Here is a 26,854-nt window from a genome sequence, read left to right as displayed (position 1 = left end):
TGGGTACTATACGCGTTATTGTAAACTATCCGACACACATATCTGTCGCTTTTTTGAGGTGGAGAATGCGTCGCTCTGACAAGTCAGACATTTTCCCATCTAGGCAGCGTCGCCCTTTATCTCTTCGTGGTATGACGTAATCTATGGGTCAAGTTAACGCAGCTCCCAATTCGAGTTAAACAGCTCGTTCGCGTTTGGATATAAACCACAGCGATCACGATGCTCCCGAAGAGCAGTAACGGAGCAAGCGGCGCGGGTTATCTGTTTCCCATGGTTTCAAATTCAAGACCAAAGAGACTTTCGCAGCTGAGCGGGCCGGTGGCCTAAAAAATAATAATAGAAGTGAAAATAAACAAAACAATTAGATGGGATCAAAACCACTACTACACATTTTGTTCATCAATTGCCATCCTCTGTCTTCTTAGTCTAAAAAACATCAAAAGAAAACTAATTTAACAGTTCCACATACCGACTTTTGGAGAGGAGTCAAATAACCACTTACGCCACTGCTTGACCACCATTAATTAACAATTATGATTTTAACAGCGACATTAACAAGCCCCGGCTGGATACTCAATTAAGCTGTCAGTAAAAAAACTTAGATTTCTATTTCCTCCTGAACGCAACTGTACCTTTATTTGATGGCATGAATTTGTTATTATGATTGAGTTTTTTTTTTTAATTTCATTACTTAGTTAGCAATTAAGCTTTATGCTCACTAACATTGCAACACTTCATATACCTATTTATTTACTAAGCAGGTATGTATTTTGCTTCTCCGTTCATGCACATCCATATTGGAAAATAAATATTCAAAAACAGCTGCAGAATTTCGCTGGGAGGCATCTCATTGCCTTAGAGACGGAGTATCAGCAAGCGCAAATTAAACTGATTGCATTTGTTGTTGTTTTTTCTGTTGTTATGTATGATAGTCTATAGATCTTTATCAAAGTTTATCGTAATGTAACTGCTGTTTCAGTAATGCTAATTATTCTTGCAATTAAGTTTCTATTTAAGTATGTACGTATGAATTATTTTCAATTATAATTGTAACTATTATTTCGTAATTATTATCAGCGCCAAAATCATCATCTTCATTACAATTAGCTTATTAATCAATTGCGAACATTATTTTAAATTTCTACCCAACATTTTGTGCCATTAATAAGAACGTTTTGTAAATTTAACTAACCAGTTAGTGGGTGTGTTGTTGTTGTTATTATTATTACTGCAATTACAAGTATTATTGGCACTTATGCTAACTGCATCCAGATTGGTTGTTGCCGGTGCTGTACCTCCTCTACTATTGACACGTCCCCCAACCCCCTCAATATTTAATGCTCTAATACGCCTGGCGCCAAGAACGCCCATCATCGTTTGCATCACAATTCTACCCATAATAGCAGCAGCAGCGGCAACTGTGTCGACAGCAGCAGTCACCATACCCACTCTGGCACGCTTTGTTCTGGCTCACTGTATTAACGGTGAATGCTGTGAATTTTCACTAAAATCAACTGTATAATACATATCATTCTCTAAACTCATCGCTAAATGACGTTGAAACGGTCGTTCGTGCAGTTGGCCGACATTCATTTGTAGCTGCTGCAGCTGCTGTTGACGTTGGTGTTGTTGTGAGTGATAACCACCTGGCGGCAGATGTCCTCGCGTCAGCGATGTCGTTGAACCAGATGAGCGTAATGAACTGCCATTAATACCTGTTGCACCACCTCCACTGCCGCCACCACCACCACCCAATCCTTTGCCGCTTAGCCAATGTTTGTTGAGCTTATTCTGGGATTTGCTACGTCGCCCAAAGCCCAAGATGGGAAAGAATGTTGTGGAGCGTGTCGAAAACTTACGGTATGTCTGATTCACCTTGCAATGACAGATGGCGACCTGCAGGTAAGAGTTGAGAAAAGAGCAGAAATAAAATACGAGTTGTATGAGTAAATGAAAAATGTTTAACTCTGCTAAATATGTATATTTGTCTTGCAGTAAATTAGCAAATTAATATAAATGAATGTACAATTAAGCGAATGAATGGTGGATATAATGTAACGGGGTATGTGAGATAAATGAACTGACATTTAAGAAGCAATGTTTTCTCACTTTTGATATATGTATATACATATATACGTATATTGAAGTGTATTACAAAGCATAGAGTAATTTAAGTAAATGTATTAATTGCAGTACTAAGTTGTTTTTGTTGTTTTTGGAGAGTGTTGTCGATGTTAAATGGGCCTTTGTTGGATATTGATATCTAGTTCAAAACGTTCTGCTAACAAGCACCATTAAGGCACACGCTCGACCATATTGAGAACGATTGGCTATGAGCACATGCGACCTTCTTGGCCATACCGCCCTCCCACCCCCTAAATCTATGAGGAGTTCGGTCTCGCATGAAAACTATGGAGTTATTCGATAGCTCACTCATTTTCATTAATGCGAGAGTCATTTGAAATTTGTTCTTTACTAATTTTTCGAATTACTAGTTTTAAAAATTTAAATTTTCTGGAAACACATGAAATTTAAATGACCATCTACCCAGTAAGCATCCGTCTTCCTCAGAACAAAGGAATGTAACTTCAGGAGAAATAGCGCCTGTAATTTCTGAAGAGGAAAGTTGTTCTACTCCTCTTTCCTTCTACTGCAGTAATTACAGCGAGCAGTTCTTTAACAGTACCTGTCGAAGATATTTCCAATAGTGGATGTTTGAGAAGGACTGTTCACATAAAATTTGTCGTTGAACAATACAGATACAAACTAATTTTCACTATTCTTCTGTGCTGTTGTTGCTGTTGTTTTAGCGGCATAAGCCCCAAGGTTTGGGGGAGTACTGATATATTGGTCAATTGGTAAGACCAGTGGGTTTCGAATCAAAACCTCATGGATATCATGCGTGCTGTTTGCATAATATGTAACAAAGGCATTTATATTAAATATTAACATTATTTACTTGAAGAAAAACGTACCCCATTTTAGCCACATTCAATATTTTGTCTTAGATAGGTTTGTTCTTTAGCTACCCCGGGAGGTAACCAAAACAATCCAGAAATTGTTCTTTTGTATAAAAACTGTGATGTACTACAAAAAAAAAAAAAAAAACTGTAATGCTCTCGGGCTAGCTAAAGACAGATAAAATGGATGAATGAAAAGATTCATTCGATAGTTAAAATCATTCAGTAACTAAATATCGATAGTTGAATTTTTTCGATAGCTCCCAACACTAACTAAATGAGATGTCGTTGTTTTTGACGAAGTAGTCATTGTGCCCTCGCTCATCGTATAGAGACATGTATGGTCAATTAGCAGCTGCTAACATCAGACCCACCCCTGCTCATAAGTAATTTGGGGATATATGCGTGAACAGATCGTTCGTGAAGTGATATAATGATTGCATAAACACTTCTCAAATTTGAGGCTATTTCTGTAATTATTCGCAGTGTTATTTAACAATGGCAATTTCAGTAAGGAAATCATGGCAAAAGTTTTAAAGCAAAACATCAAGTTTATATATGACTATGTAAAAAGGCGTATTTTAGAGTCAAAGTAAAAAAAATACACTAAAACAAGTAAGGACGGGACTGTCTTCGGGTGTGCCGAAGACTTCATACCTTTCATGAATGGGCTTGAACAATAATCTTATCCCGTTCGTAATCTCCAAATAATCAGATGCATAAGATATGAAATATATAGTGAAAAGATCTACATACCTAAACAATTTTTAAGATAAATATAAAATAAAAAATGGCAAAAAACCCCCTTATCTGAACGATCGGTATGGGACATATATTATGTATAGCTCCGATCGAAATGATTTTTACAGGAAATCTTCCATGATATATTAGAATAAATATCACCAAGTTTAACGATTTTATATTGGAAATTAAGGGAGAAATTACTAAAAATCATTCTATCTGAACGATCGGTTGTATGGAATATATACTATATATCACCGAGTTTCACGTTTATACTTTCTAAATTGCGGCAGGAATGACCAAAATCGTCTTATCTGAACGATCGGTTGTACGGGAGATATATGTTATAGTGGTCCGATCCTACCGGATCCGACAAATGTCTAATACAATACAAAGATACATCCTTGTGCCAAATTTCATTGAGATATCTCAAAATTTGATGGACTAGTTTGCGTTCAAACAGACAGACGATGTCCGTCCGGCTATATCAACTCAGTTCGTCGCCCTGATCAATTCGGTATACTTAATGTTGAGACTATCTTCTATATTTCTCAACATTACAAACATCGGACCAAAGTTAAGATACCATTTCATGTTCATGAAAGGTATAAAAAGATTTCGTAACTATGGAAGAAGTTTTAACGATGAGCTGTACGAGCTATACGCAGACATCAACATAGTCCAGCGAATTAAAACGCCGCGGCTGCTCTGGCTAGGCCATGTTATGCGAATGAAAGATGACGCTCCGGCCAAGAAAGTGTTCCTATCGGAACCCGCCTATGGAAGCGGAGGTAGAGGGCGGTCCCCACTCCGCTGGAAGGACCAGGTGGAAAACGATTTAAGCTGCCTTGGTGTGGCCAATTGGCGCCAGTTGGCAGAGGGAAGGGGCGACTGGCGCGCCTTGTTGGACGGCCATAACCGTTTAAACAGTTAAGCGCTAATTAAGTAAGTAAATAAGAAGTGGAAGAGGTCAAATAAGCTGATTGCTATTTTAACTATTATTAAAATTGAATATACCAAAGATATTACATTTTCTAATGCTTTAATTCAAATGATAACTAAATGCAATGAATTAACAATATGTTTTCCACAATCTTATTAATCGGGGACTCGTATTTCAAAACAAAAATTAGACTTTTTAGTTAAAGTAAGACAGATAATATGATTACTGGCGCTTCCTGCTTGGGAAATTAATACAGATTTACCCACAAAAAGTTGTTATTTCCTCTAAAATCTTAATATTATATTCAATAGCCAACCTTCTACACAGTTAGGCGAGAACAACTTTCTTAAAGCACTAACAAAACGGAATCTAAATAACTTAAAACGCAATGAAACGAACAAAATGAACCACATACAACAAATTATAAGTATATAAGTTATAAGTTGATGATAGCTTCGGTAATGATTTCCATGAATGTACAAAGTATCACGTAATTATAGTTTAAATGAGCTAAGAGAATGACAATACCCCATACACGCCCAAATGTCTAAACTCTCCTACAAACAGAAGACAAAACTGACAACCACAAGAAGATTTGCAGTTTGCTTAATGTTATTTCTTGGAATGAGAAAATTAAAATGAGAAACAGTAAGATGATGATGTGGGTGATGACAGGCTTGAAAACATTAAACATAGACAAAGTCATAGACATTGAAATATGTTTGTATGTAAATATGTACTTACCACAACGGCAACGATAAAAACGGCTGCTGCCAATACACCAGCACCAAAGTATGCATTATGCAATTCAATGGGACTCTTAAGGACGACCGATGAACCGAAAGTTTTGTCATTAAAATTTCTGGCGCTTGTATCGTCGACCATAAATTCACTGGAACTAACGACGGTCTCAACCACAAACTCATCTGCATTAAATGGCATTGTAGGTATGCGAAAGTTAATGCGGTGCGATAAAATGAAGTTGAAATTGAAGTTGGTGATTTTTAAGGAATGTTAGAATGAGGAAGAGAAAAAAGTATGCATTGTTATTGGTAAAGTTGTAATTATTTTTGCTTTGCGAATAAATATACATATTTTGGTATTTCAAGCACAGAACAAAAATGTTAGAAATGCTATTTATTATAGGCTAGGTGAGCTTGAACTACGCGGTCTGTAGTCACTTGAGTGTCCTGGTTCTTGGACCTATGTTATAAAAAACTCCGCCTTGTTCACAAATACTAAACGTTATCCAGGACCCTCCCCTAGGTGAGAAAATTGTGCCACTTCTTTTAGTCCTAAACTAATTCAAGCGGGTACAGGAAAAGGGCACATTTTATTCTTAACCCATTCATCCCTCCGGCAGTACTTTTTACAACTGCGTTGTTGTTGTTGTAGCAGTGCTTCGCCCAATACAATAGCTCCGACCGATCACACATTGTCATTAATATCCTCTAACGAAGGTACATGCAAATTTGCAGTTTCAACAGTGGTGGACCACAGTGAGAGGGGTGATAGAGACGTTGGTTTCACATTCCAATTGAAGAGATGGTTGGTGTCATGTGGGGACACATCGCAAGCAGGACATACATTTTGTATATCGTGGTTGATTCTGGATAGCAAAGAGTTTAATCGGTCGAAGTTGCGCTAGAGTGACGAGTGTTTTCCTAGGGAGAGTGGGTTCCTCTTCTGCAAGTTCTGCGTATTTTTCTTTAAGAACTGGATTTGCCGGGCAATTCCCGACATAGCGGTCCGACGCCTGTCCGTGGATATCACTGAGGACTTGCTTGTGGTTTTTTGCTTCATACGGCTGTATTCTCAGGTGCGATATATCCTCATAATGCTTACGTAGATGACCCCTTAAGCCCCAGGGAGGTGTAGCCTCATCAATCAGATGTCTGTTGGGATGCGCCTTCAATGAGTATATGGCCCCTTTTTTTAATAATAGACTAATTTCCTTAGTTGAATGTTATTTGACTTGCATATGATCCAGAAGCTGACAATTTTGTTTCAGGCGATTATGTTCTTGGAAAAAAAAAAAATAAATAAATAAATAATGGTGTGAATGATAACACCCAGCAATGGACATGATACGGTGGAAGAGCACTGGAGTGTATTCCAAAATTCAGAAAACGAACTAATTGAAAACAATTCAGGGCTTTATTGACAAGAAATTTCTTTGGTTACTGACAGTGGTTTGTTGCTTGGTTGGTTCTATTAAGAAAACTAAAGATTTTCGTTCCTATCCGCGCGTTTGTCCTTCCAGTAAAGTCTTATATATCTGATTAAGACGCGTTCTTTGAATATAGGATCATCGTAGATATGGGCTTTGTGAAGTTTGCGAGAAGTCGCTTTTGCTCCACAGACCATTCTATGTAAATCAGCGAAATGAAGATTATCTCAAATAGCACATCATGTTTCCTTCTGTTACTAGTAAAAAAAATCATCCTTCAATTTTTGTTGAGCTTGAAGTAGCATTGTCTTAATAAAGCCTATTCGTGTGGCCTCTCATTTCACCTGTGCTTTGTATATGTAGATCGGCCATGGCATGTCAAGGTTTACAAAGTTACTACTCTGTACATGTGATAGTTTTGGCAGCAAACCGAAGCTTGTTTAGCATGTACTCCGATTTCACCCCACGTGGTATCCAAACCTTGGCCTTTCGTCTAGTAGGGATCTGTTCTCTATCCACCACCCACCACAAACCTTCCATCTTTTTACCTTTGAAGGTTTAAACAAATTCTCTGCAGCCCTTTAAAAGTCGCGCTTTTAGTGCAGGTAAACAGTTTAACCCTATTGTACTATCAAGTTCTTTTGAAGACTGATAGTGATTTTATTTGGTATATTGTGCATCATTTTGATTATGAGACTTATCAACTCCTCATATACAATTTACATCTGCCTATTGGTAGTGCCACATTTAGAGACTGCCCTGAAGCTTCTTTAATCTTCATCTCGGTGAAAACCGGAGTCTCAGCGTTAGCTCATTTTTGTATCACCAAGTAAGCGGAAGTCTGATTCTTACCTTCCTTTAATATATTAACCTTTTCATCTTTACTCCTTATGCCACAATTGCCCCTTTTCCTGCATTGCAATTTTGGAGGTGCATGACTTTTAAATACTTAGACTTCCCTCTTCGTTCTGCTACGAAGATATAGTTTAGTTGTTCCTGTCACTTCGGCTAGCCTGCCCTTTGTTTTGGGACTGGGGCGTTTTCCCTCCCTCTGCTGCCTCTTACGACAGTTTTGTTGGGTTCAGTTGCCACCTCCTGCCACCCGAGGATTCTTCTTCCTCGATCTAGATGCAAAATTAATGATTAAGACTGCATCACGGACCTGTGCTAAGTATTCGCTTTCGCGGTCGATTGGGTCGACCACTGCATCCGAGCGCTGCATAATTCTTAATGCTATCTGTTTTTGTAAATTCGTAAGCTCCCTATCTCCTTCTTGCCCTAACGTAAGTTGTCCGGGATGGTAGGCCGCTTCTTTTCCGAGCGCACTGACTCCACACTATCATCGCTGTCCTCGTCAGAATGATCGACTATAGTGATTTCTTCTTATCCGTATTTTTCCTTTTCATCCTTCCATTGAAGTTTTTGAGTTCATATTATTCATACGTACACCTGTTCGACAAGGGGGGGCTTAACGGTCTTATGTTAAATGGGATACTTCTGCTTCTTGTTTTGGAAAGCCCATAGTTACTTCCCGAGGCGGCCTGGTATAGGGAGGGTTCAATTCGAATACAAAGGAAATTATCTCGTGGCTGCAAATGATCCAATACACAATAACACCCTGTATTAGGAGGTTGGCAGCTCTCCACTCCAGTCTATTCTCACTTAGCTAGCTGGCACGAATTGGTAACACCTAGGAAACTTAAATTCTTTCCCACATCTTCCTTCCAGTGAAGTAGAAGGCATCCTTTTCCGTGCATCTTTTGAAGAACTTCTCGCTCTAGCTATTTCAGAGCCATATAGTGTGATACTGTCAGCACCCATGCTCTTGCATCATATAGCATGATGAGTACAATAAGTGACCGAGAATGGCAAGACTGACGTAAATTGCTACGAGTCTCCTAGGCGGTTATGTTCCAACTAGGCAGGATAATATCTAAGCATGAGCAAAAGATAGTCGAAATTGACTGTGTAATAGTCCTCTGATCTAGGAAACGATCAGGAAGAAAAGGTCAAAGACAAACCATATTGGCGATTCCGTTTGACTTCCCGATTTGAAGGAAAAAAATTAGAAAGGAGCATGGCGCAAATCGGTAGGGAAGCTCGGCTTAACTCTCCTCGGAGGTAAATCGCACCAGTTATTTATTTATTTTTTTTAATCGGAAAGAATTTTACACATTTGAAGAAGTAAAAACTTCACTCTTTCGTAGCGATCGGCTCTATATTTAGCTAGAAAAAATTTCATCGCTAAAAATTATAGCTATGCTGCTTTTCATAGGTTAGGTTAGGTTAAACTGGCCGGTCCCTGAAGACCTCACATAGACTGATTGAGTCCGTAGTGTTACCAGAAGTTTGTTTTAACGACCAAACTGAAAAACCCTATTAAGAACCAGGACCTATGTTATAAAATAACTCCGTCCTCTTGGAAAATACTAGAAGCTTCCTAGGACTTAAACCACTTGCTGCTTCTAGATCTGACAGCTGTATCACTCCTAACAGCTGGAGTCTTAGCCTGAACGTGCTCGATCGTTTCCTCCTCCAACCCGCATTTCCTACATCTTCTATCACTGACCAAGCCTGATTTAAAGGCATGTGACGCCAGAAGGCAGTGTCCAGTCAGAATACCCATCATGAGTCTACAGTCCTCTCTTTTTAATGATAGAAGCAACTGTGTTAGTCTAAGGTTGCAACACCTACACATAATCTTCGACACTTTACAGCCCCGGCTGCTTTTCGTAGTAATTAAACAAAATTTTGTAGCAAAAAAAAAGAAGAATCTCTCTCAACCAGTACGGGTGCTTAGAAGATTGACAGCCGCATATCGAAATTTCGGTTAATTATGTGCAGTAGGTTTCAGCATTCAAATATATTCAGTTAAATGCATACTTTCAGGCGAACATCCAGGCTACTACTTAAGCTGTAGTACATCGACGTGATTTTACGCTGCTATATTTTTTATAACTTTAAATAATTAATTTAGCGACTTGACAAAATGGCAAAAATTATGCACTGACAGCAGTAGATAAATTCGGGAATACTAGCAGCTGCCAAAAGGCCTGCCAAGCGCCTAAATATATGCCATCACACCAACAGTAAATTTGCATAAAATTTATGTAACGTTTCGACATCTCATAAACTACGTACTGCCACTTAAATGTAATTTCTCAAATTATGCTTAGTTAAACTGGCAGATGCTTAGTAAAATTCAAACACAAACTTAACTTACCTTCACACATATTGCCAGTGTAGCCTGGTCGACAGGCACAGTAGAAGGAAGCGGCACTTGTCCAGCACGTGCCACCATTTTTACAGAGATTCTCAATGCATTGCTGTGTGAATATGGGTCGATGGCGTTGGCGAGTATGTGCATTTTTTATTTTTGGGTGGCGGGAAAAAAGTGAAAAATGAAATTTAATTATGTCAGTAAATTGTCTAAAGTGCAAAATATGCATGTACTCAAAAAAGTGTATAAGTAAATGTGAGTTTGAATGTATGGTTGGTTTATTACAAACTTAAGTTCGTAAATTATAGTCAGTTGAGTGGACGCTGGAATCATGAGGTTAGGGTGACGTAAATGATTATAAATTTGCGCCGTTACTCGCATTACAGGCCAACAAAAGTTTGGTGAATTAATGGGCGCTTTTGTTTTTCTCTTTCTTGGTTTCTCTGATAAATGCCTTTGTGGATTTATGTGATAATTGATGTTTAATACTAATCAGGAACAAATTTAGGTACAAGGGAGTGAATTAAGTAAGTTTGTATATAATTGCGAGGCTGAGGACAGACACGTGATTTCTAAATTATACATAAAATCGTCAAAAAAACACATTATGAGGCTGGGAGTTTTTTAGTTTAATATTTGGTTTATTTTTATTTCTTATATTTTGTAGTTTTCCTGCCACGAAAATGGCAGACAGTCACTTACTTACTTACATACTTAATTGGCGCTTAACCGTCTAAACGGTTATGGCCGTCCAACAAGGCGCGCCAGTCGCTCCTTCGCTCCGCCAACCGGCGCCAATTGGTCAAACCAAGGGAGTTTAAATCGTTTCCACCTGGTCCTTCCAACGGAGTGGGGGTCGCCCTCTACCTCTGCTTCCAGAGGCGGGTTCCGATAGAAACACTTTCCTGGACCGAGCATAATTTTTCCAGCGCAGCCGCTGCGTTTTAGTTCGCTGCACTATGTTGATGTCTGCGTATAGCTCGTACAGCTCATCATAAAATCTTCATCGGTACTCGCCATCGCCAACGCGTAGAGGTCCATAAATCTTTCGAAGAACTTTTCTCTCGAACACTCCCAAAGCCGCTTCATCTGCTGCTTCTGCCCCATATAGCAGGACGGGTACGATAAGTGACTTGTAGAGTATGATTTTCGTTCGCCAAGAGAGGACTTTACTTTTCAATTGTCTACCTAGTCCAAAGTAGCATTTATTGGCAAGATTGATTCTTCGCTGGATTTCAGTGCTGATGTTGTTGCTAGTGTTGTTGCTGGTTCCCAAATTAACGAAGTCTTTTCCTATTTAGAAATTATGGCTGCCAACAGTAGCGTGGTTGCCAAGGCGCATATGCGCTGCCTCTTTGCTCGATGACAGCAGGTACTTCGTTTTGTCCTCATTCAGCATCAAACCCATCATTACAGCTTCTTTTTCCAGTTTGGAGTAAGCAGAGCTAACAGCGCGGGTGTTTAGGCCGATGATATCAATGTCATCAGCATATGCCAGTAATTGCACGCTTTTATAGTATATTGTTCCAGTGCGGTTAAGTTCTGCAGCTAGTATAATTTTCTTCAGCATCAAATTAAAGAAATCGCACGATAGGGGGTCACCCTGTCTGAAACCTCGTTTAGTTACGAACGGCTCGGAGAGGTCCTTCCCAATTCTGACTGAGCTGATGGTGTTGCTCAACGTCATTTTGCACAGCCGTAAAAGTTTTGCGGGGAAATCAAATTCAGACATAGCGGCATATAGGCAGCTCCTTTTCGTGCTATCGAAGGCGGATGTGGAATAGGTGATGTGTGTCGAATCTTTTTTCACGGGTTTTTTTCAAGATTTGGCGCATTGTGAAAATCTTGTCGATGGTAGATTTACCAGGTCTGAAGCCGCACTGATAAGGTCCAATCAGCCGGTTCACGGTGGGCTTCAATCTTTTGCACAATACACTTGAAAAGACCTTATATGCGATATTAAGAAGGCTGATTCCACGATAGCTGGTGCATTTTGCAGTATCCCCCTTCTTGTGGACTGGGCAAAGAACACTTAGATTCCAACCGTCGGGCATGCTTTCGTCCGCCCATATTTTGCTAAGAAGCTGTTGCATGCGCCTTACCAACTCCTCGCCGCCGAACTTGAATAGCTCCGTAGGCAATCCATCAGCGCCCACGGCCTTGTTGTTTTTCAATCTGGTTATTGTTATTCTAACTTCGTCATAATCGGGCGGGGGACATATATTCCATCATCATCGATTGCGGGATCGGGTTCTTCATCTCTGCGCGTTGAATTGCTGCCTCCATTTAGGAGAACAGAGAAGTGTTCCCTCCATAATCTAAAAACTATAATTATCTAAGCACAATCACGCAGATAGTCACGCAAAGGACCAATTCCGCACAAAAGATTTAATGTATACCTTCGAACTGGTGCTTACCGGATGCAAGGCGGGACAGTTGGTAGGCTTTCATGTATCAACAGCACGTAATGTATGAATTTCAGTTAGTTACTCAAAAGGCAGCGACTCTTTCAGAACCACCTACGACTGAACCAGTTAAGAACGTGTTAGAAAGGTCTGAGTCTGTATCGTATGTTACGATTCGTGATGGAAAATTATTTTTGAAATCGCAGTGGCTCTAAGATGGTGAATCGGAGTAATAACATTTGTCAGATGGTGACAATGCGTGTTATTAATATCCATAATTGATTGTCATTTAAAAAAAAGTTAGACTGTTTCCTAACCATCGTTTGAGTGAAAACGGTTTTCGATGCGTGATCGTAAAACACGTTACGGGCCCTAAGGAGGGGGGTAATTTCGTAGGATATTTCAATGTTCAAAGTGACAATTAAAAGCACAACGGGGGAATAGAGCTAGAAAAAAAGGTGGACCGCAAATTATCTGGGAGGTCAGCAGGAACCGGTGCAATTCAGAAACCAAACATCAACACCAAGAAGAATTAAACAAGGTGTGCCACAGGGTAGTGTCCTATCCCCACTTTTGTTTAACTTCTACATATCGAAACTCCTTTCGCCACCAGAAGGTGTTACTATCGTTTCCTACGCCGATGACTGCACAATAATGGCCACAGGTTAAACTGTAGTATATAAATTGCCTACCGTTTAACCCTGCTACTATATTTATTAAACAATTGAAATGATCAAAAGGCAAGGTTATCACAAAGAAAATTGGGGAAAAAATTTTGCCTTCAATGTGGTTAATTGGAAATAGTTGTCGTCTTAAATAAAATTTTGATAAATAGCGTTATAAAGTACTATATAAATATATTGAAAATTAGCAGACCAGGCAGACGTTGTTCTGCCCTACATTTGGCCTATCTTCATATGTTTTAATAAGCTTTCTCCGCCTAACTCTGCCCTACCCCTCTACACTTTTTCCTAATCTTTTTATTCACTCCTCCCTCTGTCTTTTTCGTTTCATCTCCATCTTCGTCTCATTCTATCTCTTTCTGTTTCTCAGTCTCCTTCTCTCTTTTCTCTTCTCTCAAGTTTTTCTCCTTCTTCTTCATCTCTTATTGCCAGTCCCAGAGGGTGATATGTATTTTGTTCCAGTCCCACTCCGAGTCGCAGTCTCAGTCCCAGTCCTAGTCCTAATCCCAGTCCCAGTCCGTCTCTGGTATACTTCCCGGAAAAAAGCATCGTAAATATTAATATAGGCAAATTTATATACGAAATTTCAGGCAAATCGAATAGGACGTATATAAATAGGTATGTGGGTGTTATTAATTCTTGCCTTTATTTCGGCTTCGCATGCATATTTATCAGCTTTGCCAGGTTGATGCGACTGAATCGAATATCACAATGAACTTTAGACCTCTCAGCACCAGCTTTGATTTGATATCCATAATACACACATATTCTAGGGGTATCCGGGTCTATGTTTTGGCCTATATCTCGAGACCCTAGTCACCCAGCGGTGTAAAACTTACTCTGTATTATAGCGCACATCAACAGCATCAATTTGATACCCATAATATAAAAACACATTCTAGGTGTATCCGGGTCCATGTTTTGGCCTATATCTCGAGACCCTAGTCACTCAGCGGTATAAAACTTACTCTGTATTATAGCGCACATCAACAGCATCAATTTGATACCCATAATATAAAAACACAAACCAGGTGTATCCGGGTCCACGTTTTATGCTGTATCTCGAGACCCTAGCCTCCCAATTGTATGAAAATTGTCCTGTACTATAGCACTCATCAACAGTTTTTATTTGATATCCATATTGTATAAACACATTCTAGGGATACCCACGTCCACGTTTTATGCTATATCTCGAGACCCTAGCCTCCCAATTGTACGAAAATTGTCCTGTACTATAGCACTCATCAACAGTTTTTATTTGATATCCATATTGTATAAACACATTCTATGGATACCCACGTCCACGTTTTGGGCTATGTCTCGAGACCCTAGCCTCCCAGTTGTATGAAAATTATCCTGTATTGTAGCACTCATCAACAGCTTTCATTTGATATCCATATTGTATAAACACATTCTAGGGGTACCCGGGTCCATGTTTTGGCCTATATCTCGAGACCCTAGGCACCCAGGTGTATGAAAATTATTCTGTGCTATATCACTCATCAACAGCTTTCATTTGATATCCATAATGTATGAACATATTCTAGGGGTACCCGGGACCACGTTTTGATCTCAAGACCCTATGTTCATAGCGAAAAAAGGTAGACGTTGGCCGATTCTCAGACCTACCCAATATGCTCACAAAATTTGATGAGAATCGGTTCAGCCGTTTCAGAGAAGTTAAGCCTCTAACACCGTGACAGAAGAATTTTATATACCTATTGAATTTTTTCTAAAAAAAAATTATAACTCAAGAATGTCTAAACCGATTTGGGATTTCAAAATCAACTAACCATCCCCTCTCCTGCCTGTATCTTTCCTAAAAATTTCATGGCAATCTTTCTATCCGTTCTCGAGTTATGGAGTGACAATCAAAATGTACACTTCTTTTGATATATATATATTAACTTAGTATAGCATTACATGGTTTCATTTGACTTGAAAGAAGTTTCATTGACTTGAAAAAAGTTTCATTTAAAATGAAAAAAGTTTCATTTGACTTGAAAAGAGTTTCATTTGAAATGAAAAAAGTTTCATTTGACCTGAAAATGCTATAATTAAATTGATATAATAGTGAACAACGGAATTACTGTTAATAAAAAGCAATGCTATAAACCCAAATTAACTGAGCTTTTGGAGCGCGCCTATAATTATTCTACACAATTATATTTAACAAGTAAGGAAGGTTAAGTTCGGGTGTAACCGAACATTACATACTCAGTTGAGAGCTATGGTGACAACATAAGGGAAAATAACCATGTAGGAAAATGAACCGAGGGAAACCCTGGAATGTGTATCAAATGAAAGGCATTAAAGAGTACTTTATGAGGGAGTGGGCCATAGTTCTATAGGTGGACGCCATTTAGGGATATAGCCATAAAAGTGGATCAGGGTTGAATCTAGAATGCGTTTGTACGATATGGGTATCAAATGAAAGTTGTTAATGAGTATTTTAAAAGGGATTAATCCTTAGTTCCATAGGTGGACGCCGTTTCTAGATATCGCCACAAAGGTCGACCAGGGGTGACGCTAGAATTTGTTTGTACAATATGGGCATCAAACGAACGGTGTTAATGAGTATTTTAAAAGGCAGTGGGCCTCAGTTCTATAGGTGGACGCCTTTTCGAGGTATCGTCATAAAGGTGGACCAGGGGTGGCTCTAGAAGGAGTTTGTACGATATGGGTATCAAATTAAAGGTATTAATGAGAGTTTTAAAAGGGAGTGGTGTGAAGGCATTTTCCAGATATCGACCAAAATGTGGACCAGGGTGACCCAGAACATCATCTGTTGGATACCGCTAATTTATTTATATATGTAATACCTGCCATTGGTTAATTTATTTATATATGTTATACCTGCCAAGATTTTAAGGGTTTTTTATTTCGCCATGCAGAACTTTTTCATTTTCTTCTACTTAATATGGTAGGTGTCACAACCATTTTATAAAGTTTTTTCTAAAGTTATATTTCGCGTCAATAAAACAATCCAATTACCTTACCATGTTTCATCCCTTTTTTTCATATTTGGTATAGAATTATGGCATTTTTTTCATTTTTCGTAATTTTCGATTTCGAAAAAGTGGGCGTGGTCATAGTCGGATTTCGTTCATTTTTCATACCAAGATAAAGTGAGTTCAAGTAAGCACGTGAACTAAGTTCATTAAAGATATGTCGATTTTTGCTCAAGTTATCGTGTTAACGGCCATGCGGAAAGACAGACGGGCGACTGTGTATAAAAACTGGGCGTGGCGTCAACCGATTTCGCCCATTTTCACAGAAAACAGTTAACGTCATAAAATCTATGCCCTTACCAAATTTTAAAAGGATTGGTTAATTTTTGTTCGACTTATGGCGTTAAAAGTATCGTAGACAAATTAAATGAAAAAGGGCGGAGCCACGCCCATTTTGAAAATTTCTGTTATTTTTGTATTTTGTTGCACCATATCATTACTGGAGTTGAATGTTGACATAATTTACTTATATACTGTAAAGATATTAAATTTTTTGTTAAAATTTTACTTAAAAATTTTTTTTTTAAAAGTGGGCGTGGTCCTTCTCCGATTTTGCTAATTTTTATCAATCATACATATAGTAATAGGAGTAACGTTTCTGCCAAATTTCATCATGATATCTTCAACGACTGCCAAATTACAGCTTGCAAAATTTTTAAATTACCTTCTTTTAAAAATGGGCGGTGCCACGCCCGTTGTCCAAAATTTTACTAATTTTCTATTCTGCGTCATAAGTTCAACTCACCTACCAAGTTTCGTCGCTTTAGCTGTTATTTGTAATGAATTATCGCACTTTTTCGGTTTTTCGAAATTTTCGATATCGAAAAAGTGGGCGTGGTTATAGTCCGATATCGTTCATTTTAAATAGCGATCTGAGATGAGTGCTCAGGAACCTACGCACCAAATTTCATCAAGATACCTCAAAATTTACACAAGTTATCGTGTTAAGGGACGGACGGACATGGCTCAATCAAATTTTTTTTCAATCCTGATTATTTTGATATATGGAAGTCTATATCTATCTCGATTCCTTTATATATGTACAACCAACCGTTATCCAATCAAACTTAATATACTATGTGAGCTCTGCTCAACTGAGTATAAAAAGCATACAGAATAAGTATGTACCTAAATGCCGAATAAGCTGAGTGGATAAAAAAGTATTTGCTTTTACACTAGTATAAAGTATGAATGTTGGAGATTTCGAGTTCAATACTCAGCTCCCGATAAGCTAGCTCATGAAGAAGTGAAATTGAGTAACATGACCTATTTTTATTTTCGATGATTTAGGAAAACAATTCTATGAATTTTGTTACCGAAACTAGGCAAACCAATTTCAGAAACGTTTTCGAAAATTAGAGAAAATCTTCAACAAACCATTTTATTTACATGAGTTAATCGGGGATTGCCCATGTTGCTTTAAATGTATGAAAACATTTATTTGAAACAATTTTATAATTTATTTAATAATTTGGGAAACATTTAAACAACGTGACATCAGGACGGACAAGGCGACAGCTGTTTCATACGAAGTATGCAGTGTGTAAAAGATTAAATATGCAGAGAAACCAATTGGGAAAAAATCGACAACAACTAAGGCATGACGTGCTGAATGCATTTGTGTTGCTTTCAACTATCGTAGGAGTGCGGGTTCAAATCCCACTCCCAGGAGAAAAGGTTTTGAAGAGATTTACAAGGTATAATCGAAACAGCTGTCGCCTGTCACATTCTTTAAATTTTTCTCAAATTATTAAACATTTTATTTAGTTTTCTGAATTTTTTTCGAGCACGCGCTTCTGTAGAGCAATCAATTTTAGTCAGACAAAGTAAAAGTTTTACAATTTGAATAAATTTTGGTATACGCAAAGATATAAAAAAACTCAAATGGATACATATTCGACAGGCTCATCAATTATTTTAAATGTTCGAAAACAGGGCTCGTATCATGTGATACGAATGTTAGAAAACCATTTTCACTCAAAAGCTAAATACGAAACTGTCAAGCTATGTCTTTTTTTTGCAAATAATTATAAATTGGGGATCTAATATGTGCGTATTTTTCCTAGCTCAAATATTTTTATACTCAGTTGAGCAGAGCTCACAGAGTATATTAAGTTTGATTGGATAACGGTTGGTTGTACATATATAAAGGAATCGAGATAGATATAGACTTCCATATATCAAAATAATCAGGATCGAAAAAAAATTTGATTGAGCCATGTCCGTCCGTCCGTCCGTCCGTTAACACGATAACTTGAGTAAATTTTGAGGTATCTTGATGAAATTTGGTATGTAGGTTCCTGAGCACTCATCTCAGATGGCTATTTAAAATGAACGATATCGGACTATAACCACGCCCACTTTTTCGATATCGAAAATTTCGAAAAACCGAAAAAGTGCGATAATTCATTACAAAAGACCGATACAGCGACGAAATTTGGTAGATGAGTTGAACTTATGACGCAGAATAGAAAATTAGTAAAGTTTTGGACAATGGGCGTGGCACCGCCCACTTTTAAAATAAGGTAATTTAAAACTTTTGCAAGCTGTAATTTGGCAGTCGTTGAAGATATCTTTATGAAATTTGGCAGGAACGTTACTGCTATACTATATGTACGCTTAATAAAAATTACCAAAATCGGAGAAGGACTACGCCCACTTTAAAAAAAAATTTTTTTTTAAGTAAAATTTTAACAAAAAATTTAATATCTTTACAGTATATAAGTAAATTATGTCAACATTCAACTCCAGTAATGATATGGTGCAACAAAATACAAAAATAAAAGAAAATTTCAAAATGGGCGTGGCTCCGCCCTTTTTCATTTAATTTGTCTAGGATACTTTTAACGCCATAAGTCGAACAAAAATTAACCAATTCTTTTGAAATTTGGTAGGGGCATAGATTTTATGACGTTAACTGTTTTCTGTGAAAATGGGCGAAATCGGTTGATGCCACGCCCAGTTTTTATACACAGTCGTCCGTCTGTCCTTCCGCATGGCCGTTAACCCGATAACTTGAGCAAAAATCGACATATCTTTAATGAACTTAGTTCACGTGCTTACTTGAACTCACTTTATCTTGGTATGAAAAATGAACGAAATCCGACTATGACCACGCCCACTTTTTCGATATCGAAAATTACGAAAAATGAAAAAAATGCTATAATTCTATACCAAATACGAAAAAAAGGGATGAAACATGGTAAGGTAATTGGATTGTTTTATTGACGCGAAATATAACTTTAGAAAAAACTTTATAAAATGGTTGTGACACCTACCATATTAAGTAGAAGAAAATGAAAAAGTTCTTCAGGGCGAAATAAAAAACCCTTAAAATCTTGGCAGCTATTACATATATAAATAAATTAGCGGTACCCAACAGATGATGTTCTGGGTCACCCTGGTCCACATTTTGGTCGATATCTGGAAAAGGCGTCCACCTATAGAACTAAGACCCACGCCCTTTTAAAATACTCATTAACGCCTTTCATTTGATACCTATATCGTACAAACATATTCTAAAGTCACCCCTGGTCAACCTTTATGGCGATATCTCGAAAAGGCGAACACTTATAGAACTAAGGCCCACTCCCTTTTAAAAATACGCATTAACACCTTTCATTTGATACCCATATCGTGCAAACAAAGTCTAGAGCCACCCCTGGTCCACCTTTATTCCGATATCTGGAAAAGGCGTCCACCTATAGAACTAAGGGCCTCTCCCTTTTAAAATGCTCATTAACACCTTTCGTTTGATACCCATATTGCACAAACAAATTCTAGAGTTACCCCTAGCCCACCTTTATGGCGATATCTCGAAACGGCGTCCACCTATGGAACTAAGGATTACTGCCTTTTAAAATACTCATTAACACCTTTCATTTGATACCCATATCGTACAAACACATTCTAGAGTCACCCCTGGTCCACCTTTATGGTGATATTTCGAAACGGTGTCCACTTATAGAACTAACGCTCTCTCCCTTTTAAAATGCTCATTAACACCTTTCGTTTGATGCCCATATTGTGCAAACAAATTCTAGGGTCACCCCTGGACCACCTTTATGGCGATATCTCGAAACGGCGTCCACCTATGGAACTAAGGATTACTCCCTTTTAAAATGCTCATTAACACCTTTCTTTTGATACCCATATTGTACAAACAAATTCTAGAGTCACCCCTGATCCACCTTTATGGCGATATCTCGAAACGGCGTCCACCTATGGAACTAAGGATTACTCCCTTTTAAAATACTCATTAACACCTTTCATTTGATACCCATATCGTACAAACGCATTTTAGAGTCACCCCTGGTCCACCTTTATGGCGATATCTCGAAAAGGCGACCACCTATACAACAACCACCACTCCCTTTTAAAACCCTCATTAATACCTTTAATTTGATACCCATATCGTACAAACACATTCTAGAGTCACCCCTGGTACACCTTTATGGCGCTATTTCGAAACGGCGTCCACCTATAGAACTAAGGCCCACTCCCTTTTAAAATACTCATTAACACCATTCGTTTGATGCCCATATCGTACAAACGCATTCTAGAGTCAACCCTGATCCAGCTTTATGGCTAGATCCCTAAATGGCGTCCACCTATAGAACTATGGCCCACTCCCTCATAAAATACTCTTTAATGCCTTTCATTTGATACACATATCATACAAGTACATTCCAGAGTTTCCCTCGGTTCATTTTCCTACATGGTTATTTTCCCTTATGCTGTCACCATAGCTCTCAACTGAGTATGTGATGTTCGGTTACACCCGAACTTAACCTTCCTTACTTGATCTAATTTGATTCACCATTTTAAAGCTATTTGGATATAAAATATTTATTTGGATCGCGGTTCTTAAGAACCGATACGGGTACAGTTCTCATTACTATGCTAATAAATATTTATGAATTCAGCTATTATTGTGATCATAGCGTATGTGTTTTATAAGAAGAAAGAACAGAAATAGAACATAATTTGATAGAAGGGAAAATATTGAAGAAAATTTCTTTTTCTAACTTTTTCACTTTCAAAATTTATTTCAAGTCGAGTAAACTATGGGAATAATTGAAAAAGTTGAGTGTCTAATACCCACAGAAATTTACTTGGCAGACACAGACTAATAATTCACTTTAACTATTGCGGAAGTATTTTTATTGATATGCGCACAAACCAAAGGTAATTCGCTTTGTAATTTTTTTTTTGGAACTAACCTATTTTGTATTATTTCTTTGTTGTTGTTGTAGCAGTGTTTCGCCCCATCCAATAAGCGCGACCGATCTCAAATTGTCATCTATATCCTCTAACGGGAGTCCAAGGAAACTTGCAGTTTCAACAGGGGTGGACCATAATCACAGGGATGTTAGAGATTACAATGGAAGACAAGGTTGGCGTCATGTGGGGACACATTGCAAGCAGGACATACATTTCGTATGTCGGGGTTGATTCTGGATAGGTAAGAGTTTATCCTGTTACACTACCCAGATCGGAATTGAGCTAGAGTGACACGCGTTTCCCCAGGGACAGTGCGTTCCTCTACTGCGAGTTGTGGCTATTTTTCCTTAAGAACTGGATTCGCCGGGCAATTCCTGGCATCGAGGTCCAACGCCTCTTTGTGGATATCACTGAGGACCTGCTGGCGCTTTTTTATTTCATCTGTTATTTCACTCAAGTAGGTGTAAAAGCCAACTCTTCGAAGCCTCCATATTCTTAAGTTAATCGATACGAAAAACGCTCTCTACATTTTAAATAAATGGAACGCAAATATTAAGAGGATTTCTTTTTATTATTATAAAGACCACTAAGACAAAATGTCTAATTTCCGATGCTGCTAATACCATATTACTCTAAATAAATGAGAAAACATACAGACTCTGTGTGATACTCAAGTAGTCAAAAGCTGCACTCTGCACCTGAAATGCGCTGTAGGATGGAGCACGCTACCACCACACCATGGCGGCCGTGGAAATATTTGTTTATGTGTGTGAAAAACCCAAAATAAGCATGCCTTTGTACGGGACAGCATAAAATCATTGGATTTGTGACTACATTTAGTCAGGTGAAATTTCTGCAAAAATAATAATATTTTAAAATACCAAAAACTACATTTGGAAGTACTTCTTTCAAGGTTTATTAAACAAAATTTATGAAAAAAATTTTTATTCGAGAAAAAAAAATATAGTGTAAAAATTAAATTTATTTACGGTATACGTATGAAGTTTAGTTTTGTAATTTTGATTTTCGCATATCCTACAAAGAAAGTAGAAAATTTGATGTGGTGGATATATGAAATGTTATTTATATATGGAAATTTATTTCATTAGCTTGCATTACGTTAAATTTATGTTTTCCGGCTACAGGTTTTAGTCTATTTCCAGAGAAGAAAATTCTGAATTTTTTCAGCCATTCAAAGCATGAATGGAAAACTTGTTGCTTAGGAAACTAGGGTTGGTGCTAATTTGATAAATTTTTTTTTTTTAAATTTTGAAAATTATAAATTATAAATTTTTTGAGTTTAAAACAAGTATCAGCAAAAAAAAAAAATTGAAAAGAAATTAATAAAAAAAAAAAAAATTTATAAAAGAAAAAAAATTTAAATCATATAAACACTAACCCAAGCTTCATGCAATTTTTTTTAATATCGTACCAGAAACAAAAATTGGCAAAAAAATTGATATAAGAAAAGAAAAGATAATTCAAAAAACAAAGGAAAATAGGGTTTTTGTAAAATATTTTTTTTATTCACGCAACGTTTTTCCTAAACAATTTTTTTTCTTGGGCTGAGGGTAATTTAAAATTTTTTTCTTCGGTGCGTTGAGGCGTGATATATTTAAAATATATTGCCATTGAAATTTAAATATGAGAGCAACTCGAAAATCGGCGGAAACTTACGATTTTATATGAAATGCTCATACAATTTACGATCTAGTTTATTTGTTTTGTTTCTCAACCTTAGTTTGAACGTATGAATATTGAAAACACAACAAGCCGTGTCTTGCGGAGATAAGGCTACCGTTACTTGGGGCGGCAGAGTTTCCAGATCACGATGCAACAATTAAGCTAGGTCCTAGAAAGCTTTAAGTATTTTCTATGAGTACAGAGTTATCCTTTAACATAAGTCCTGGTACCTAATTGGGGTTTTCCCGTTTCGTCGTCAAACAAATTTTGGTAACACTGTGGACACATTCAGTCTATGTGTGGTCTTTATTGACCGGCCAGTTTAACCTTAGCCGTTGATTTAAAAAAAATTTTTTTAATTTGATATATTTTCTTCTCTTTATTCCATGTAAGTCGAAAACTATAATGCATACCTAGAATTCTAATTATAAGCTCGTTTTTTGGAACTTCGTTATTTGTATCCTGCAACTGCACAAAGTAGACATTGCCTACTTTTTTAGTAAGCCTTATAATGATTTACAGTCAACACAATACACTAAAAATAAAAACTACAGAGCCTATTAATACTTTTCACTAAAGGGATCAAATATTAGCAAAAGCTTTTGAGTGAGATTATTGCAAACGTTTTAGTGAACTTTAGTTTTCTGCTGCTATCGTGTTAAAAAAATGGAATTTTCTTTGACTTTAATCTATGTCAAAGCAAACAAATCTAAAACGAAAAAAAAAAATCGCTTTGCCGCAAATTGATTTCAAAAGCTTTGGTTCGTTCTGCTCTATTTCCTCTAAAAGAAAAAGAGCAAACATTTGAAATTCTGTGCAAAACTAATACGTGAGCGTTGCTATATATATGGACATTGGGGCGGGTCGATTTAAAAATCGCTCATTGCTCTATGAAAATCGTATTCTAGGAATCAAAATAAGAAACTTTGCCGAAGGAAACATACCTCTAAAACGAATTCTGATGTCCCCCAATTTGAGTTGAACTTTTGGGTAGGGGCAAATTTTGAAAAATCCCACTTTGACCCAATTAGAGTGCTCCAATCGAGTCCAAATGTATGACCGACCCCCACTAACTTTGGAGGCCCGACCCACCGATTCCAGTGGCACACCCCCTGGAACCCCCCTGGGGTTCATCATACAAACATTTCAAAAAATCGCCGGTTTTGCACTTTACACGAAAAAATCAGCACAAACATTTCCATACCAACTGAAAAGAGGTACACCACTGCGTATACGTAACATTTTATTATTACGTATAAACAAATAAAAAAATTTGCAATAAAATAATTTGAAATGTTTGTATGGTGAACCCCCAGGGGGCTTCCAGGGGGTGTGCCACTGGCATCGGTGGGTTGGCCCTCCAAAGTTAGTGGGGGTCGGTCATACATTTGGACTCGATTGGAGCACTCTAAATGGGTGAAAGTGGGATTTTTCAAAATTTGCCCCTATCCAAAAGTTCGACCCAAATTGGGGGACATCAGAATTCGCTTTAGAGGTAAGGTTCCTTCGGCAAAGTTTCTTATTTTGATCCCTAGAATATGGTTTGCACAGAGCAATGGGCGATTTTTTTGCCTCCCCACAAATCGACCCGGCCTAATGGACATAGTTACATACATACATATATACTGACTCAGATTGTGATGAAAGTATGTATGTATGTATGTTAGCATGTTTGCAAATCTCAATACTCCACTAATCGGCTACAGATATCAGCATATTGTAGAGCAAAAGAATGGCAACGATGAAAACAAGAAGAACACAGCAAAACTAAGGGCTTCATTCTGTATTGCGAACGATAACTCAGACGAACGATTCGTCTCTAAACGATTTCGTCTAGCAATGGTATTCGCGATTATTTTCGTTCGGCCTTTACGTTTCTAACTTTATGTCAAACAAGAAGGCGAAATCAATTGGCAAAAGATATGTTGCCATCGTTTAACATAGTGCAAATACACTAGCGATTCTTCTCTGAGGCGAAACGAACGTTCGTTTCGTAATAGAGAATGAAGCCCTAAAAAAGAAATTTTTGATTGGTAATTGTGTTTTGTTCTGATCTGTTTCTGGCTGCATATAGAAACCCATAAAAGAAAGTTTTAATTTTGTATTTAATGGATTTAGCTCAGTCTGAAAATTATTTCATTGAACAAGTTAGGCTGGGCTCAAGTGGCCACTAACCTTCACCTTCAAACCGTTTTGAGGATCTGATAAAGACTATCCAGAAAGCGTGATACAGTTGTTGTTGTAGCAATGCTTCGCCCTATAAATCCTCTAACAGCAGTCTTAGGAAACTTGAAGTTTCAGCAGGTTTGGACCAGACTGATAAGTTCCAAATTACAATTGAGAAAATCGTTGGTTTCATTTGGGAAACGTTACAAGAGGGGAGTTGATTCTGGAGAAATAAGAGGTTAAACTGTTGTTGGTGGCCGCCGTGGCGCGATGGTAGCATGCTCCGTATACCAACCGAAGACCCAGGTTTCACGCCCCAGCCAAAGAAATATAAAAAATTTTGGAACAAGAATTTACCTTTTAAAAAAGTGTTTCCAAGGGGGTTGCACTTCGGCAGTGATTGGGAAAGCACCCCGAGTGTCTTTCTGACATAAAAATTTTCTAAGCTAAAATTCATCTGCCTTGCCGTTGCCGTTAAGAGTAAAGCAATTAGGTCCCACTCCGCCAATTTTTTTCTGAAAAATTAAAAGAAGAACGACGCGAATTGGAAGATAAGCTCGGTCTAAAATCTATTCGGAGCTTATAGCGCCTTGCAGTTGAGCTGGAGTGACGCGCGTCTCCCTGGAGAGGTTGTTTTCTTCAACTCCGAGTTAAGGTTATTTGGTTTTAAGATCGGAGGCTCTCCTGGTAATCCCTGCAATAGTAGAAAGATGCCTTTTTGTAAATTTTCCTGAGTGCCTTTTTATGCTCTTATTATTCGTACGGTTTATGGAGTTGACTTTCTATGTTCCTGGAGGTGGGGTTTTTTTACGGAAAGTACTCTCATTGTGCAGATGATGTTCTGGAGGCATAAAAAAAAATTCCGCTGCAGTTCTGAGATCAGTGTTTTCACAGGCCTGCCAGTTTTCTCCAGCGTGTTTTTAGGCTTGGCGACCATACTGGGGACGCTTAGCATACAAGCGGCCGGCAAGAGATTGAATGGGATGTCAAATATGGTCGACATTTGCCATGTACACGTTGTAAGTAAGGCCACCGAGAATTATTTGCTCAGTTACAGTGTCCGATTTTGCGAGTTGATTGAAAGGTTAGGGAGATACTTATTGATTTATAGCAAACCAGAAAGCGAGATCCCAGAAGGCGCTGTCTGGCACTACAGTGCCCAGTAAGTACACCTATAAGTGTGGACATTTTATTCTTACTTAGGGCGTTAACGCAGCAGATTCAGCAAGTGAGGGCTGCGGGAAAAAAGTTGAGCACGTGTTGTGTTCATATCCTCAGGGCGCGAAGACAAAGAGCGACGGAGTTGTAAGATATCGAGACATCTATTACAGCTTCTAGAAATTTCCAAGAGGACGTGGTTTATTTAAAAGACAAGTACTAAGTTGGGGGTTTTCTGTTTGTTCGTCAAACAAATTCTGGTAAAACTATGATAGGGTTATTGTTTTGGTTGATCAGATTTGCTTAAATGTTCATTAACCAGGGGCTTATAGCCGTCTTTTATTGGACTAATAGTATATGTACTTTTTAAGCATTAGCCCTTAAGCATTCTTTGTTAGGAATAAACTGCTTTGTCGTGCCTTTCGATTCAAACCAAGGATCCTACGATAGCTGGTACTTCTGCCTGGGTAGCGTATTCAAGGTTAAGGTCT

At 37.9% G+C, this 26,854-nt stretch overlaps 1 protein-coding gene across 2 annotated transcripts in view; it reads right to left on the bottom strand.

Moving 5' to 3' along the window:
* Positions 1 to 451: 451 nt before the first annotated feature.
* The window catches only part of LOC137240908 (uncharacterized), a 178,972-nt gene continuing 152,569 nt past the window's right edge, over positions 452 to 26,854 (bottom strand). The window contains exons 10-12 of one of the 2 annotated variants that reach the window (XM_067767859.1): positions 10,038 to 10,140; positions 5,389 to 5,570; positions 452 to 1,896 (exon numbers count right to left, since the gene is read on the bottom strand). In XM_067767859.1, coding sequence (XP_067623960.1) covers positions 1,471 to 1,896; positions 5,389 to 5,570; positions 10,038 to 10,140 — 711 coding nt within the window. In that variant the 3' untranslated portion in view covers positions 452 to 1,470. The remainder of the gene's footprint in view (positions 1,897 to 5,388; positions 5,571 to 10,037; positions 10,141 to 26,854) is intronic. The other variant, XM_067767860.1, reaches the window with a different exon arrangement.

The sequence above is a fragment of the Eurosta solidaginis genome, chromosome 2 (assembly GCF_040869045.1).
Source record: "Eurosta solidaginis isolate ZX-2024a chromosome 2, ASM4086904v1, whole genome shotgun sequence".
NCBI lineage: Eukaryota > Metazoa > Arthropoda > Insecta > Diptera > Tephritidae > Eurosta > Eurosta solidaginis.
The sequence above is the reverse complement of the archived record's forward strand: the minus strand, read 5'-3'. Positions and strand labels throughout refer to the sequence as shown.